Below are 18,767 nucleotides of genomic sequence, written 5' to 3'. Positions count from 1 at the left end.
TCCAAGAAGTAATGTCGGAAGAACAGCATGATGGGATATGAGAGTCCTCCGGCGGCGCGTTGCCGCCATGTCTCCTAGAGAAAAACATTTATTGCTTCTCTCTGCTCTAGGCCTAGTTACTCTCGCTTTTTATTATATTCCCACTTTTCTTTATGTGACCTTAATTCTTGCAGTTTGTTGTATTGCCTGTTATTATCATAGCGGAGAACCGCTTCCCGCCAGGTTAGGCCCGAATCCTCGGGGTGGGCTAAACGTTCCGGCCGTACTGCGGCGCTGGCTGTGGAGCTGGGAGGCGACCGGCGTCTCGGTACCCGCACGGGGGAGAGCGAAGAGCAGCGGCAGCAACAGAGCCGAGCTCCGGGAATCAGAAGGACACTTAAGACAAAGACTCGCTGAAAGCGGCGTTTATCGAAAGGAATCCTTATCAAGCGAGTCTTTTCTTTTCAGCCCCCGGGATTTTCTCATGGGGAGTTACATCGGGAAACCGGAGAGCCCAACCGCCGGCTCGGGGAGGCGGAGAGCCGTGAGAAATCCCCGAGAGCAGCTCCGGGAAAAGCTAGCCAGACCCAACCATGCCGTCTATACTCCAAACAGAAGGCTTTCATTTGCTGGGTATGTTCAGGCTAAAATCAAATCAATCACATCACGGTTTTACCGGCGTAATACAGCCCGTTCTTTTTGAATGGAGGCGGTTAAGTTGTTAGAATTCAAAAGGCTAAAGGTGCAGCTTGGCGGTTTTTAATGACTAACCTTTGAGCCGTCAGAGCGATCTCTGTAGCTCCACACAGCTATCCAAATGTGCTACACGTTACTGCAACCTTATACGTATATATGTGTACAGGTTAAGTCATGTGCAAAAGTTTCCCATTACAGTAATTTACTACTAATATAGTACCGGCATTTCCAATCTGTGAACAGTTATGATAGAAAACTTGAATTGTCGGCCATATAAATTACTTTGGAGCTGAAAAGCATATTTAGCAGGTTTGCTGTATTGGCAATGTAATAATGTATTTAGAAAACAAAACAAAGCATTAGACTTTTACCTAATAATGGGATTTATTTCCGCTATCGCCCCAACCATTATAGAGACTGACAAATGGTATCTGACATGAAATATTAGAGACAGGAACAACAGTTCACGTTTTCTGTAATATTAGTGAGTATTATATGTTTGGGTTTTCCCATAAAAATCTATTATGGCCATTTGTGGGATTACAAAAACACAGACGAAAAACAGACTTTCAGACCCTTCATTTTGCCTTGGCCTCTAATTGTTCTGTCCTGCAGGGAGACACCGGGAGCAGCGAGCAGGTTCACCATCACACCCCAGCGCCACTACCCCCTGCAGCAGCCGGGTGTCTCGTCAGTGGGAATCCTTCCTCCCGTCAAATGGGACGGTTTCAGAAAGAAAAACATCCTCAGCCCTCGCAATTCCCCGGCTGCCCTCAGTCCTGTCACAGTGAAGATCGCCAGGCCTGACCACAGCTCCCCCAGGTCTCTGCACGATCTATGCATTACAGTGTTTCAGTTTAGATCATCAGCTTGAATCAGATCTCTTTAAACTCTAACATAACCTGTTTTAAGAGATTAATGTCAAAACCCTTTTGATACAACTTTTGCAATGGCTGTTTACCTTTCTTTTTATCCAACGCTTAGTAAATCCCTGATTTGTGTGTTGTCGGCAGCTCTGACTTTTGTGTTTGATTGCTTTATTTTTTTTCAGCATGGACCATTTGAGTTATGCCGTTCTCCCCAGAGCACCTGCCGATCCGTGCTCCAGAGAGAGTGTCCTCAAGGTGCTGAAGGAAAGCCGCAAGAGAGAAGTGGAGGACGAGGACAGGAGCTTTACAACTGAGCAGAAAAGCAAAAGAAGGTACGAGGCAGCACATGAATGCTGACAAGCTTTATATTTGCCTTTTTATGTAGTTTGGCAACACTTTGTTTTGTCTGATAGCTGTAAGGTTATTATAGTAAACTAAAAGTAGGTATAAAAACATTTAAACTGAAATAAATTTAAAAAATAGACTGGAAAAAAAGAACTTACTGTACTCACACAGCAAACCTAAGACATAAAAAGTATCATGTGTTTTGTTTAAACCTTCTTGGTCTGTAGGTAATGCATAGTGTGGTTATTAGCAAGGCTACAGAAAAACTGCCTGTTGATGCTTTCAGTTGTCTCTGTCTCTTAGCTTTACGGACAGCTGCAAACAGAATGGATGAATAGCTTTTTCCTATTAACACCATTTCCCAGTCCATTTGTGGTGCACTTGGAAAGCTCACTCTTCTAATGTAATGTTCCAACCAAGTATACACTCCCACATAAGCCCTTGCATTCTTGTGAATGCATATAACAGCTGCATTATAATGCTGTATTCATTGCTTCCCTTTTTTTCCCCAATAATTTGAATAGATACAGATCACATGCTAATATAAGATACAAATGTGGACTTAGTCTTCTATAAATACATTACCGGAGCTCAAATGCAGTTTTGAGTTACTGAAGGATGGCAAGAAAATTGGAAATATCACTAAAACTTAACACAGCACATTTTACATAGGTTTTCTCTATCTCTATTTTCTCTATTTCTCTATATTTCAAAAATAATAAATGGTTGTTGTTTTTTTTTCCATTTTATTTTTTTAATTTTTTACTTCCTAAGACGTAATGACAGCGGTGGAAGTGCACACTCTGCTTTTGAACCCCTTTTGCCCAATGGTACGCCGTCACAGCTGGTTCCGAAGTAAGTTAAACTTTTCTACTAGTCATGTTGTTAGATCATGTCTTATGAAAACCTGTGGTACAGGGTGAAGTATACTGTGATGCTACCTGTGCATTAAGAGAAATACTTTCCCTTTCCCAGGCCGGGAAGTCTGAAAAGAGGGATGACCTCAGTGACTGAGGAGTCCATTATGAAGAGGTCTCGGACATCCTCAATCAGCTCTGGCAGTGGAGCTCATGCCCCAAGAGGAACCCCGGGCACCAGGAGAAATGCCATCCAGAGTTCCTACAGCTCTTCATTGGGTCTCAACCAGGTAACACTTCTCTGCTGCATTAGAGGACGCACAGGATTCTAGAGGAAACAGTGGAGCTATGACACTGTAAATCTTGTTTTCCCTTCACAGTGGAAGAAGCCGTCAGCACCCAGCTCCCCTCTGTCCAGCCCTGGATCATCTCGCTGTCAGACTCCAGAGGGCGTTTCAAAAAGACCCAGGTGTGTCTCTGCTAGGTTTCTGATCAGTTGTTGACGTTTTAACCAGTATTGCGGTTTGTAACCTTAAGTTTCATTTCCAGAGAGGACGACACACAGTCTCCCAGCTCAGCATCCTCTGCAAAGTCAGATCACACGTCTATGGACAACACACTCGTCTCTTGTGAGTGTCATACCTTTAGTGGCTGTGTTGTGTAGGGGTTCATCTGTCCTAGAAATGCAGCTCTGTGCAGCAGATTATTTAGATTTATGCAACACTGACTGAAATTTTTACTACTAATTAAAAATCCATAGAGCTAATTTGCTGGGAAGTGATTATAGGTGATGCTAGTTAGACTTTATTTACACAAAGTCATTTCTTATCCCAGAAACTCATTCGCGTGTACCTTAGAGACCCATTTTCCAGCATGGGGTTTATCTTAGTGGCCCTCTACTGTTAAGTTAACTCTTAAGACTGTTGAAGAATATTATCAGAGGTTTCAAATGGGTGTCAAACACATGCGTTTGAGCATTATCATTTCAATTGTGCTTAATTAGATTGCTTCTTTACTTTTAGAGAAATTGATTAGCCAGTTTGACCCCTCATTAATCTGTTTAACAAAATGCTTTCCAGAAACATCCCAAGAAAGTTTTTTTTTTCTTGTGGCAAATGTTCATTCATTCAGTGGTCTGAATGAATGAACAACAAGTTGGAATTTGTGCAGTGTTCAATCTGTGTGCCCCAAAAATTTAACATGAATGCAGTTGACTTAAAAGAAAAAACCTTCAGAGACATTAAATTGCTTTATACTTATTGTGCCTATGATGATGTTCCAGTCAAACTGGCTCCATTGCCCAAGGTCCAACTCAATACCTCGCCAGACTCTGGTGGTAGTGGGAAAAGAAAAAGGAAGATTCAGCTGGTGTCCAGCAACCGGGATGATCACATTTCTCTGGTAAGGATTACTGGAGTCTCATTAGAAACCTCTCTTCTCGTGCTTAGCCATTACAGTGCTTTTAGTTTCTCCTTGTGCTTCCTTGCAGCCCCCACCTCCTGAACTGGGTTATACAGTTACTGTTAAAGATCTAGATGAGGAGAAAAAGGCTGCTATAAGTAAGATACAGAAGGTCCTGGAGACACCTGGTAAGTTGCATTCAGTTCAATCTGTTAACCCTTCATTCACATGTAAAGATTTAAACACCAGAAAAATTATCTATAGAATAGAAAGGAATAAACCTTTATTATCCCACGGATGAAAAATTTCGTTGTTACACAGCTCTTATAGTAAGGGGAATATACAATATAAAAGGAAAACACAAAGTGGTCCTATATTCATAAGCAACTGAAGTCCGTATGTACAGGTAACAATGTACAGAAATATGTATAGAAAAATCGCATGGAGATATGTATAAAATGTACATAAAATGTATCTATATTACTATAGAGCCATTGTGAAGGAAATCAATCTACATAAATGTGTTTCAACCAAAATGGAGGAAAAACATGAGCCCTAGCATGTCTGTGACCCTCTTGTTTCTTTTAGCTCCAGAGCCTGAGAAGACTGTCTCCCCCTCAGCCACCACTTCCACCCTGCCAGCCCCCTCTGCTGGCTCTACCGCTACCACTTCCACCACAACCTTGAGCAGCCTTCTGGCAGCTCCCTTGCCCACATCTAGCTCTGCCACCCCAGTCATTAACCTGGATCCCAATCCAGTCAGCAGTGCCGGTACAGTGCCTGCAGCCCCCAACCCACTGCTGGAGGCTTTGAAGAAAGCTAGCGCTCCTTCTCCCACATCTGCTACCAGTGCAAGTTCAGGTACAACTGCTCTTCACTTGATTTAATTTTGACTACCTTTAATTTCTTTGTTCTGTACACTCATGTTTTTTTCCTCCCAATGTGCCCTTAGTGTCTGTATCAACCACACCTGCACAACCCAGTGTTTCAATCCTGAAGGCATCAACAACAGTGGCTTCCCCACAAATCCCTGCAGTCTCCCAGTCCTCCTCTGCGGGTGTGCAGCAGTCCTCAACCTTTGCTCAGGTCCTGCTGGGTCAGGTCTCCCAGGCTGCCAGCAGCACCCCACCTATGGCAAGCCTATTTGGGGTGGCTAGCCAGGTCAGCGCCTCCTCTGCTTCCTCAACATCTAACTCAGCTGCTGTTACTGCAGCCCCAGCCAGCAGCTCTGCATCAGTCAGTAACACCAACCCACTAATGGCTTCAGGCTTTAAGCCCATCTTTGCTGTAACCGCCACCACCACCACCACCTCAGCTACATCAGCTTCAGAAAGCAAACCACCTGTCCAGAATTTCAAACCCATCTTTGGAGATGCCACTGCAGCTACTGGCTTTGGACAGCCTCCATCCCTTGCAAGTGCAAAGGCAGCCTCTACAATTTCAAGCACAAGCAGTACAGCCTCAGTATTTGGTGGATCAACAAGCAGCAACACAGCTGGCCCATCTCTGTTTTCTGGCTCAACCAACACGGCTGGCAGATCCACAGGCTCCCTTCCCACTTCACAGCCTGCTCCACAGCCAGCTATGAAATCCCTATTTGGAAACTGGAACACAGCATCTACAACAAGTACCAACTCGTCAGCTTTGAATCAGGCTCCGAATGCTGTCGGCACAATTCAGTTTGGAACTGCTACCACTACTACAGCAGCAGCAGCCACGGCCCCAGCTCCAGGACCTGCTACTGCTTCAACCACAACCTCCAGCCAGGGTACCTTTGCATTTGGTGCCACACAGCCAGAGGCTCAGACTGCCAGCCAGAAAGTATTTACATTTGGCCAGGCAGCACCCAATCAGAACACAACCACTGCTTCATTTGGAGGCTTTGCCATGGGCAATACAGTTTCCACTGCTGCTCCTGCTACCACACAGTCAACCTGCAACTTTGGAAAGTCATCTTTTGAAGCCCCAGCAGCTCAGACAACTTTTGGTTCCACAGCAGCGGCGCCAAAGCCATTTACTTTTGGAGGCAGCGGAGCATCATCCACACCTGCTTCTAACCCCGCCCCAGCTCCTTTCAACTTTGGGGCAACTCCTACCACCACAGCGGCCACTTTTGGGACCCCGGCTAAACCAGCATTTGGAGCCAGCACTACTGGTTTTGCTTTCGGCGGCACTGCCGCTCCCTCAGCTGCACCCTCAGCTCCACCAAGTTTCGGTGCAGCAACCCAGACTCAGAGCTCCTCCACACCCACCTTCGGATTTGGCAGTGCAGCTCCTCAGCCGGCTCCCTCTGGACCAGCTCAGCCAGCATCCGGTGGATTTAACTTTGGCTCTGGAATGCCGTGCCCTCAGTTTGGAACACCAGTTTCCAATAATCCTGCACCACAGATGGGAAGCTTCAACTTTGGGGCTGCTGCTACAGACAAACCAGCTTTTGGTAAGGAATTAAGACTGTTGTTGTTTTGCTTGTTTATGTCTTAAGCCCACCTGTAGATCGGTTCAAGCAATGAATGTAATGTTGGCTAACTATTTCTTTTGGCTGTTCCCTTGCTTGAAAGGGTTTTTATCACACCAGATATTTGATTTGGCACAGATTTTACTCCGGGTGACCTTTTAGTGTCTCTTCCTGGTCTCAAGCCAGGGATCTTTCTCGTGTTAGGCAAAGATGTTAACCACTACACTAATTTTGTCTGTTGCGAATATCTTAAAATAATTTTAGTTTTGATTACCAGTAAATGATAGAAAATTAATTGAAATGATTGCTATATGAAACATAACCAGTAGTTGAATTAACGGGTCTCAGTGGTGGGGAGGGTGGGCTGCATTTTTGTTTGTTTACATCACTGTATGGTTGCACTTGTGTGTGAGCGCTGGTTTCCTACTGTGCTGCACACTGACAGAAAGATCTCTGTGGTTAGGTTACTATGTTGGTCTATCAGAATTTTAGGTGTTGGGTGTTTGAAGTTGCATGCCGTTTTCCCTGCAGGAACGTCAACACCATCTTTTGGCCAGAGTGCTGCTGCAGGTCCAATTCCCTTTGGAAGTCCTGGAACTCCACTCCAAGGCTTCAATGCTGTTCAGTTTGGTAAGGCATCAATTTTCTATTTTTTTTTATCTTTTAAGAGGTGATGCCCTGCTGGAGCGTGAGTAGGGATGTGTGACTAGACGTTTAAAAGGTTGTTGCTCTCAAGTTGCTGTAACCCAGTGATGTTAGTGTGTTAGTGTGTGTTAGTCTTCTGGTTTTATTTAGTGAGAGTGCAGCACCATCACAAAGTTTTATTGATACATTTGTTAAATTACTCTATACCTCTTCTGTTGGTAATAGGATGCTACACTGTAGCATTGTGCATTGCAATGTAGTGGGATTTAGCCTGTTTATCTACTGCTGTGAGGCCAAAGTGGAAACACATGGGTTCTGTTATTAAAGGTGGGCTTGAGGCAGGCTGATGGGAATTTTTATTGCAGCCAAATACTGAAAAGCATGTTGCCTCACTATAAGAATTCCTTGTCAGACCTGATATTGATCCTAATTTAGATGAAATTAAGAGGCGGTTTTGAAGTTGGAAAATTTGATGCCACTGTTAAAAACTGGATACTTTGTAGCAGAAATGGTTACATATCCATATGTTTTATTTTTTATTTTTTATTTTGTTTAGGATCTCCAGCAACTCCTTCCTTCTCAATCGGAGCTGGATCGAAACCATCCGGAGCACGGCAGAGGTTGCAGGCGAGGCGACAACACAACAGGAAGAAGTAGCCTGCCACGTTGTTCCAACAACGCATTCGGAGGACTCCAGCTGTTGCTGCTATGGCTAACCTGGCTAACATTGCTCTGTTCTAAGCCCAACATCCCACCCCATCAGGCTACCACCATACCCTATGCTTCCTCCCTCTCCTCCTCCAGTGGGTTGTGCTGGCCCGAAGTTTGCAGATGAGTTAGAAAGAGCACATTAGCCTGCTGAGTCCATGACCCAGTGAGGGAATGCAGCAGTAAAGAGAGAAACCACAATGATGTACTATACTTGAAGAAGGAGAAAAGACGATTTGATAGATGCTGAACATAAGCATATCCAAAGTTCTTTTTCCTTTTACCGTACACGGACACTCCCATTGGTTCGTCTTAAGGAGAAAGTTGAGTCGAGCTAAAGGTGGAGCTGCGGCTCAGACACTTATTTTTTTACGTGAAACGCTCGCTGGTTTGTATGTTACCTGAATATTTGAGTACATTCTCTGACTGAGTCTGAATGGGATGAAATGCACAGTCAATTCAGATAAGGTACACAACACTGCAGTGTAAATGTAAAGTTTGCATTTAAATTATTTTTTTAATTGGCTCTCTGACCCTGTAAATGAATAATGTGTTTCTGCACTTAAAAGGGCGACTTAGTAAATGTCTTAACGTAGTTTGTGCAGACCCTTGTGTTCTTGTTTCATACTCTTTGTCATTGCAAGCATTCCCAGAGTCCTCCTGTGGATGGCCTTTTTTGATAGTGATTGCCAACTGATTGAATTAGCAGGTCAGTATGTGAGTAGGATGAGTACTCTCGACTAGCGCTGACAAACCAAAGCCAACTCTTCAGCTTGTTCCCTGTGAAAAGAATCTTGAGATGAGAGTGTGCTTGTGTGTGTGTTTGTTGTGCCAGACTACCTCTCTTTGCGCCCAGGCACTGAATCCTTGTTAATTCACTGAAACGTAACAAATCTGCTAGAATCAGTTACATTTTACCTTCAGCCTACCTGCTGTTAATACACATGTAACCGTGATAAATGGTGAGTTTTTAAATATCTGCACAGCAACACAGTCCCCACTTCAGAAATGTCACTGCTACCTTATGTCAGATTTACAAAAAAATTACAGTCTGTTCTATTGGATCTCTCACAGCGATACAGGGATTTTTTTGTTTTTATTATTATTTTTGTTTTTGAGCGTGCAGCAAACATGGACAGTAAAGCAGTTGATGTCAGCTGTTTTATTCAAATGATCTCTGTTCTCAGTAATCACCTCTTATTGTGAAAAGTGAGCCGTTACCAGTTGTTTTTTTTTTTTTTGGGTTCTTTCTTTGTTTCTTCTTTTTTTTTCTTTTTTTTTTTTATTTGGATGGTCAAATTTGAATAAATAAAAATGTGAGTTTTGGATGTGGATGTTCCACATTAAACCTTTAAAGATTGCCAAATTTTCTTCCCAAGACGTGGAGGCTATACTTCGTACTGTATATTAGCAGTATGCTCTGTTTTTGTAGTGGATAAACAAGTATTGCTTGGTAATGTTGCAGGAAGTTAAAGAGGACCTGTTATGATTGTTCTTATTTTCTGTCATGTATATACTGTTACAATAGTGGATCCTCATATTAAACTTGGCCAGAGTTTCGAGTAATTTGTTCACTCTATGAACAAGTAAATCCTGTCAGGCGTCAAACTTCTCCAAACGCACAGTTTCTGATAGTTGGGGTTTTTTTTCTACTTCTGGTTGTATGATGTTCATGAGAGGAGTAATCCTTAACACCTCTCTTTGTGAGGGGCATCCAATCAGGAGAAAGTTGGCTTAAAGGGGGGTTTGCTCCACATGGTGGATGAACAGCAGAGCAAGAGGAGAGAGTGATTCTCTATGGAGTCTGGATGTTTTCTCCAAGCTTCTGTGGGTTTCTCTTAGGGAATTCTGGTTTCTCCCCTGCCAAAAACATGAAACACATTGGAAAAATGCTTTGTTAATGACATGCTGCTTACAGAACAAGAATGTCAAGAATTGATATCCAACACACTCCGAGAGATCTAAGTAGTGTTTTACTGGGAACTGTGTCTATGAGTTAGTCCCAATAAATTTAAGTGATTTAATTTCAAGAAAGCTGGAGTTGAAATCAGATTGAATATAACGTCAGACTATATACAAGTCCAAACTTTGTATTTTATTTCTTCTCAGAAAATAATCACAGTGCATTTTAAAGCATATTTGGAAGTATTACCACTTGCCACGGAACAGTAAACGGCTACTTCCCTGAAGAATACATGCTTTTACTTTAAATATTTCAGGTATACTTGATGCAAATATCTAAATCACATTTATTTAGGCTTGTAGACATGGTCAAAATGAAGTTCAACTGAACATGGGGGTGGGTAATTTAAGAAACTTTGAAAGGTGAAAATGCCTGACAACTTTGAACTGATCCGAAAACTCATTTAATTACTTGTTACAAACACAGGAATGCAGAGGAGCATCTCTGAATGCACAGCATGTTAAACCTTGAAGTAGGTGGGCTAAAGCAGCAGACACCCCACAATCAGTGCCACTCCTGCCAGCTCAGAAAAGGACACAGAGGATACTCTTCACACGGGATAGCAGAAAATGGACAGTAAAAAACTGGAAAAAAATTTGCCTCGTCTGGTGAGTCCTGATTTTTGCAGCAAAATTCAGATGGTAGGATATAAATTTTGGTGTAAATATCGTGGAAGCATGGCTCCAACTTTTCTCCTGAAAAGTTTTCAAACATTCCACACACGCCAGTCCGCTAGGTGGCATTAAAGACGGTTTGAGACCCGGATTGTGCTGCATTCATGACTACACCCAGAACAGGAAATGTGAAAATTGTGGCAGTTACGCTAGATAACGCCGTTATAACTAAGAAAAAAACGAAAACGAATAATCTGAGAGATTAAGTTGTCTTTTAACGTCATGTTAAAATCATGCAAACCAAACTGACGGAATGTTTATACATTTAAAATAAACTATATATGTTTCACGGAAATGTTTGGAGGCGGGGGGTTCTCGTATTTACTACTTGCAGTCGTAAACGTGAACGCAGCCTTAGATGAAGCGTACTATTAGGACGCATGCGCGGTGCCCCAGTCGTGCGGGGTTAGTTTAGGAGACGTTAGCGTTGCAAAATACGTGGCAGAAGGGTGTCGACATGGAGATAGCTGCTCTGGCCGCGTTAACTTTGTTACTGGGTGCATTGGTTATTCTGGTTGCGTTAGCGGTGGGCAGACGGAAAGAAGAAATAAGAGAGGAAACGGAGCAGGCAGCGGAGTTTGCCGGTAAGAGCCACTCAGGCTAACGTAACTCTAGCTAGCTGGAGAAGGGGGAGACTGTGGAGAAGGCGGCAAGTCAGTCATACTGCATTCATTCATTCACTTACTCAGTAATTGATTCATTCAACAAAAGAGCTCCGTGCCAACGATATTAACACGAACTCAGAGCTAGAAGTAGAAGCTACGGTAACTTTTGAGTGGCTGTGACTGTCACATTAACAGACCAATGGGTGCACTGCTTTCTGTCGAGTCACTGCCTGTTTTTTAACGCTTCATTGATGACAAAGGTTCAAATCGGTATCTGTAGCACGTGACATTAGTTAATGGCAACACTAAGACTCTTATACATGTGAAGTAGAATAACTCACTGTATAAAGATAGTACTTAAAGGTTATAAAACAGAGGAAGGTTAGCACATTCATCTGATGTTGAGTCTGTTTAACTATGTTTAAACAAGAAGTTACATGAAATTAAATTTTGGACTAATAAAGACGTAGTTAGACTATTATTTTTTTCTCCAGGTAATAGGATTCAAAGTTTATAATTGACTAATAATACAGTAATAATCCTGGGCATAATTTTTATAGCCTTGGAGTTAATCACTTTAATAGTAACTTATTATAGTTTTGTGTTGTCTAAATAGGTTTTGTTTGTGTTTCATTTTGAATTTTGGTTTTCTTTTGAGGTTAGTTTGAGTTATTTTGGATGTTTTAGTTTAGATTTTTATCCATCACATCCATCCATTTTCTTCCACTTATCCCAGACAGGTTGCCACTCTTTTGCTGGGTTAACTTAGAGACCGACAACTGTCCATACTCACATTTACACCTATGGCCAATTAAGAGTCACCAGTTAACCTAATGTGTATGTCTTTATACTAAAGGAGGAAGTTAAGTAGTTCGTTTTTTGTTTTTTTTTTTAATTTTTATTTTGGTTACTTTTTCATTTTATTAGTTTCCAGTCGTATAGCTTATTTTCACAATTTTCTTGGCTTTTAATTTAATTTTAGTTCACTATAATAACCATGCTGAGAGTGTTTTTCCACATTCTGTTAACATTATTGCATGCAGTGAATAGAAAACCTCCCAGAGCTAATTCCCTGATTTCCAGAGTTTTTTGGGGGGATTGTCATGATACCAAGGATTGGAAAATTACACATAAATTATCTTTTAGCTGTTTGTTAATGCTTCATAACACCCATATCATGTTCAGAAATAGCATAACCAACAGTTTATTGTAAAATGAAATGTGTGGAAATAAAACTTTTTTTTATGTTCCTATCCTTTTCCCTAGGACTGGGCTTTGACATACATGCTAATGTACAGGCTTGTTGAAGAAGATCCATAAACAAGAGCTATCCATCAATGATCTTTCCACAGAGATAACTGATTCATAGCAGCTCACAAGAGTACATTGTTATTGTTAGACTACTTGTAAAAGTTAGATACTCTTATGTTGTTAGTAAAATTACACAAGACCAACCACACAAACCACACAACTTAATTAAATAATGATAATAGAAAAACTTATAATAAAAAATAAAGAAATAAAATGGAAACCTAAAAAGCAAAATGAACATATATATATTTTGTTTATATTTATGTTAGAAATTGTGCAAAATTACAAATTCTCTATGATATGTTATATGCTATATTGATTGATTGATTGATTGAGTGATTGATTGATTGATCATACTTTATTCATCCCAAGGGAAATTGGGTTAAGGCTGCCAGCCGTGCCAGCGCCGTCTTACCCTTCCGACCATACATACATTACACAAACATCACATGGGGAAGACAGGTCAGAGGGGTATAACGTGGAAAAGCACAACACGAGGAAAGATAAGGAGAAAAAAATAACTCCCCCCAGACTGAGCTCCAACAGGGAGATCAGTTTGAGAACAGAAAAAAAACACCTCTGCACATAGCACATGAAAAAAAACTCTAATACACCAAAGAAACACATGACAAGCAACAGGGATGGGTAAAGGGTGAGAGACAGCCAATGTAGACAGTATATCCGGGCCTGCAGCCTATGCGCTGGTCTCCATGATCCACCGTCAGCATCGGAAGGGAATAAGCGTTGAACAATTTGGGGTTCACTATCTTCCCCAAAGATACTTTGGCATGCAGACTGGAGCAGCCAGTGATCAAAGCAGCAAAGTTCCAATTAGTAGAACTGCTTATTCTCCTGATATACAGCCATCTGAGTAATAGTTTGTATATATCCTTTTAAAATAGTCTTAGTGGGCATCAATGGTCATGTTTTTCCTGTGTTTCTTCCAGCTGAAGCCAGTGCTGTGAAGGGTTCCCAATCCAAGAAGCAGAAGCAGGAGAAGCAGCGTGGTCGCAAGGATAAACCTACACAACACACTTTCAGCCATCCGCTGCTGGCAGCCTCTCTGAAGGTAAACAGAAACAATCATCAAACACACACATTGTAAAAGCCTCAGAGAACAAGGAAGAGTTTTCATAAGAGACTGGAGTTTGTTTTGTTTTAAGTCACTGTAGGTTATGCGAGTTAAAAGCCTTGCTTTTGTTTTGGTCTGGATGCAGATCAGCTCAGTGAGCTGTTCTGAAATAATTTAACGAGGTTTCACTTGCACCCTCTCCATAGCCATTTTTCAGCATGTGTGTATTTGTTTCCATGTGCCTTTTAGGGCCACAGTGGAAATGTGACGTGCCTCGATTTTAGCAGTAACGGGAAGTACCTGGCGTCCTGCGCTGATGACCGCACTGTTCGGATCTGGAGCACCAAGGACTTCCTGGACCGCGAGCACAAGTGTCTGAGAGCCAATGTGGAGCTGGATCATGCTACGCTGGTCCGGTTTAGCCCTGACTCCAGGTCTTTAACTACACTTACTGACATAAAGCACTTCTTCTCTTTCCTTAGCTTGTTAATTGTACACAAGAGCTAGTGTAAGTTTAACATAAACCAATAAACCAGGTCAAAGAGGTTTAGAAAAGACTTGTGAAGTAACTTGTTTGATGATCTGAATCATGTAAGCATGTAAAAAATGCAAAAAAAGTTATCAGTAAGTGGACCAATACCTTTTCAAAGCACTGTACACAACCAGAGTTATGGTGAGGTAATCTTCAGAAACAAGCGCCTCCTCCTTCACTGATTGTCTCCTTTTCTCTACAGGGCGTTTATCACCTGGTTGGCCAACGGAGACTGCATACGAATCTTCAAAATGACAAAGAAGGATGATGGCTCCATGAGCTTCAAAGCTGCTCCCGAGGATTTCCCACAGAAGCACAAGGCCACCATCCTCAACATTGGCATCGCAGAGACAGGTACAGAACCCCGAAATAACTGTTTAAAAGTTTTTGGTTATAGTATTGTGTATCAGGTAGTAACGCAGTTAACACAGCTGCGTTTGTTTTTATCAGCGGGTAAAACCCCTGAAAGTGTGTGAACGCATTTGTGATTTAGTATTTAACAATCAGTATATTCCTTTCAATGTTTCTTTTATTCATTTGGTCCATCTCTCTGATGATTTGTGCAATCTTTGTGTTATGGTGGGCGTACACTGTGCGACTTTTGGCCCATTTTGAGCCGATTTTTCAGTCGTGCGACCGTTATGGTGATCGGCCCGAGTTTCGCCTTCATCGTGTGTCGTGCATCATGTAGTGTATATGGGGTAACGAGAAGCGATTAACACCTCACGACTAGCTCCCGATCATCAATCGTTTGGTCGTAAGAAAATCAAACCTGTTTGAAATCCTGTCGGCCGTCGTGAGGGTGTCACTGCAGCCTCTTACAGTGCGCACGCGCAAACACAGAAATGAAAGTGAAAAACGGAACAGCACAGCAGTGCAGCGTGTGATCTGGACACAAGCGATGAAAGCACAACTTGTAGAACTTTGGCAAGCTCATCTGAGCCTTTTCAATGTGGCCTCACAAAATTATCATGACCGCAACAACCGTGAAAATAGTTGGATGGACATTGCTGCTCAATCTCAGCTGCCTGATCAATGTTTTTCATTAGCAATTTAGCAAAGTTAATGGTGGTGGTGTGCATGTCAGTGTGAGTGAAAGACAGGGAGGGAGAGCAAGCAACAGATTTTGTGTTATAAGCCTCATGTTATGGACGCACAGTGTGAGCACTCAGGTCGCATCAGAGCATCAGGCCGTATAATGTGATACCCTGCATCGTGACCTACGAACTTCTAACCCCTGCGAGTCAATCGTACAGTTTGAGCAGGAGCTGAATAATGCGACTGAAAAAAATCGTACAGTGTATGCCCAGCTTTAGTCAGCCTCTTGGCAGCCTAACGGTTTTAAGAAAAAAATCAACCCACCAACAGGCAATAAAAGTTGACTCTAGTTTCACATGAGAAGAAAGCTGGCAAAAAAGGCTATATCTGTAAAACCTTATTCATTTATTTTTCAGTATTTGTCACCAGTTTATGGGGCTGATATTGTGTTTCTCATCCACAGGCAAGTTTATCATGAGTGCCTCCACCGACACTTGTATCAACATCTGGGACCTGAAAGGAGAGCTGCTTGCCTCTATCAACACGAACCAGATAACCAATTCTTATGCTGCCATCTCCCCGTGTGGCAGGTCAGTCCCACTCCTCATTTATTGCACAGCTTACACTTGAAAGCTTAGAAATGATATACATCTACTCTGTAAGTTTATTGTTTTACTGTTTCATGACTTTAAAACAGAAAAAGTGTCTATAGGCAAAGTTTTACAGTAAGAGCTGTAGGTTCTTCTGCTTTAAATTGTTATTGAGAAAAATAAAGGTTTGAAAAGTCATGTATTGAATCAACTTTTTTCCCACATGTAAGATGATTTCTTCATATTGTTTTTACTTTTAAATTCCATTCAGTAAAATAAAAATCTAAATAAAAATAAGTGTTTGAATTGCGTGTCACTCTTTGGGAGCTCTGATCGTGCTTCGTCTATTTGCTCAGGTTTGTCGCGTCCTGCGGCTTCACTCCTGATGTGAAGGTGTGGGAGGTTTGCTTCGGCAAAGGAGGAGACTTCAGAGAGGTGGTGCGAGCCTTTGACCTGAAGGGCCACTCTGCTGGAGTCCACGCATTTGCCTTTTCCAACGACTCTCGCAGGTAATACGCTGCAATATCTGAGATGGAAAATGAATGGTTGTTTATAAGCTGAGGCAGCATAAAAAAACCTATAAACGTTAAGCTGAGAGTAAAGAAGCCTGCTGCTGCTAACACTGCTAATGTTGGCACACTGAGAAAACTAATCAGGACAATAGTCTGACAGGGAGGCACACATTTCAGTGCTATTTTAAAATGCATTCTAAGTATCTAAAATCATTGCTCTTAAATTCACACACAGTACTTGTATGTAGTCTAATTCCATTAATAGTGCTTGGTTTTGAGTGTTTTCCTCTCTTGGTTAATCAGCCAGGAGAGCATCTCTGTTAATTAATTAGCTTTAGAGGTGGTGGGTGCATGAAGGTCCTGTGTTAAGCTGTGTTAAGCAGTAATGCTTTCCTTTCATTTTTCAGGATGGTGAGCGTCTCCAAAGACGGCACGTGGAAGCTGTGGAACACGGACGTGGAGTACAAAAAGCAGCAGGATCCCTACCTCCTGAAAACCATTCCCTGCAGCTCGTCTGAAGGCAGCCGGGTGGCCTTGTCTCCAGACGGCCGGGTGGTGGCTGTCAGCGATGGCTGCAACGTGGCCATGTACGATGCTGCCAGCGGAAAGCTGGAGGAGGAGCTGCACGGCGTCCACAGCGTGGAGATCACGGACCTTAGATTTGACATTAACGGACGCTTCTTGGTGTGCAGTGGCGACAAGGCTATCCGAGTGTTTCACAACGCTCCGGGCTATCGGGCTGCCATCAAAGACATGCAAGACATGCTAAAGAAGGCTCAGAACGAGGCCATGAAGCAGAGACTGCAGCAGCAGATCAAAGAGGCTCAGAGTGCTCTGGACGCTGTGCTCGCTGCCCCCTCCAACTAAACAGAAATAACAGGAAATCACACTCTGAATGTGACAGTGTCAGACTCTGCTAATCATTTGTTTGCATAGTCACCTCTGCCTCTTAATGATCTGGACTGTGAAGATGAGATTTGCATGCAGTTTAATAAAAGGTATCTTTTTATGGAAGTGCTTCGTTTGATTTGAGACATTTGGACTTCTGAGTGTGATGTGCTGTGATTGTGTTTGATTTGTCATAGTTTGTGAAATTGGTCTCATAGTTCTTCAGAGTCACTATGTGGAAAAACGAACAGATTAACAGTCCCTTTAACATCTAATGGCCACTGTCGGTTTGGGTGCTTCATTTCCGAGTCCAGGTGTTGTCTGTGCTGACTCACTGTGAAACTTTGAACACAAACTAATGTTAATGTTATTAGTCACACCTTTGCTTTTCCTACTGTGGTAGGTCAAAATTTCTGCTGTGAAAAAACAAGTTAAAAGTAATATTTTCCCAGAGGGTGGCATTGAAGTAAAATTCCTTTTCTGCTTATTACATCCAAAGTAAATCTTTGGAAATCTCCTGTTTGAAATCCTTAAAGCTTTATCTAATGGTATTGCTATTGAGAGCTAAAAATTAGGCCTCAGTTGACACCTGTGCACTCTCACATGGGTGTACAATTCGGTGCAAATACCATAAGAGGATATGACTTCAGAGCAGAATGTAAATTGTGAGGTGCCTTTCAAGTACAACCAACTAAAAGAAGTGTGAGTGAGATGTCCGGCATCTAGAAAACACAGGTGAAACCACGTCTTTGGATCTGTGAGAGTGATGAAAAAAAAAACTTCAAAGTCAGTCAAAAAAGGGGAAGAAAAACTAGCTTATTCCTCAGTCCATCCAAGCAGCCCACTGAAGGTGTATTTGATCCTCACAAACAGATATTTTTTGCCAGAGTTGTAGCGGGGAAGTCTGGAGTGTCCTGTAATCCCCAGAAAGTCAAAGCATATCAAAATAATCCTCAGGATTTGCAGAATTTGTAACTTGTTTTGAATAAAGGCATATATTTGATTACAGTGTGCTCGTGTTTGAGGATTTGGGTATAAAATACGACCTTAGGTATCTTAATTAAGTTGTGCAGTCTGGATTAATTTTTGTAGCTTTAATAGAAGACTTGATTTTTCTTATTGTCCCATGACAGACATCCTGAATCTCTGTGCCCTTTTTGGTATTTTTTTAAGAGTGTCAGAATGAATATTTTGTAAAACATCACCCAAAAAAATTAATAAATAATATTCCCTTAAACAACATTAATCAGTTATTTTCCAGTCTTTCAGACCAAGACATGGGCTTGTTACATTAATCAGAAAAACTGGGTGATCCAGTGTAATGTGTGGCTTGAGTAGTTTATATAAAGAATTCTAAGTCATTTATAGGGTGGAGAACAGATTCAGAATACTTTATTGATCCCAGAGGGAAATTGTTTTGTTACTGACACTGAAAATATAAATATGAAAGATTGAAAATATAAAGTGCAAATTTTAAAAAGAGTAAAACAAAGACACACAAAGTGCAATGTTAAATTAAAATAAAATGTTCAAATTCTAGTGAAAATGTAATGGATGGACAAATAAAGGCAAATCAAATGAAAAAAGTGTCACCATTTATTTTAACCATTTGGATGAAAGAAATCCT

General features: G+C 41.8%; 2 protein-coding genes across 2 annotated transcripts; both read left to right on the top strand.

Moving 5' to 3' along the window:
- Positions 1–8,550, top strand: pom121 (POM121 transmembrane nucleoporin). The gene is made up of 13 exons (XM_031738263.2): positions 1–612; positions 1,291–1,497; positions 1,727–1,876; positions 2,664–2,744; positions 2,865–3,036; positions 3,127–3,215; positions 3,296–3,375; positions 4,029–4,147; positions 4,236–4,335; positions 4,736–5,008; positions 5,100–6,584; positions 7,134–7,232; positions 7,804–8,550. Exons 1-13 carry the CDS (start codon positions 38–40, stop codon positions 7,902–7,904), a joined length of 3,531 nt encoding a protein of 1,176 aa, XP_031594123.2. The 5' UTR covers positions 1–37; the 3' UTR covers positions 7,905–8,550.
- A 2,413-nt stretch (positions 8,551–10,963) lies between these two features.
- On the top strand, positions 10,964–18,143 carry tbl2 (transducin beta like 2). Its single transcript, XM_031738269.2, has 7 exons — positions 10,964–11,176; positions 13,456–13,577; positions 13,830–14,014; positions 14,315–14,466; positions 15,614–15,740; positions 16,097–16,249; positions 16,660–18,143. The coding sequence occupies exons 1-7, from the start codon at positions 11,050–11,052 to the stop codon at positions 17,117–17,119; spliced, it is 1,326 nt and encodes a 441-aa protein (XP_031594129.2). The 5' UTR covers positions 10,964–11,049; the 3' UTR covers positions 17,120–18,143.
- Positions 18,144–18,767: the final 624 nt, after the last annotated feature.

The sequence above is a fragment of the Oreochromis aureus genome, linkage group 10 (assembly GCF_013358895.1).
Source record: "Oreochromis aureus strain Israel breed Guangdong linkage group 10, ZZ_aureus, whole genome shotgun sequence".
Taxonomy (NCBI): Eukaryota; Metazoa; Chordata; class Actinopteri; order Cichliformes; family Cichlidae; genus Oreochromis; species Oreochromis aureus.
The sequence above is the reverse complement of the archived record's forward strand: the minus strand, read 5'-3'. Positions and strand labels throughout refer to the sequence as shown.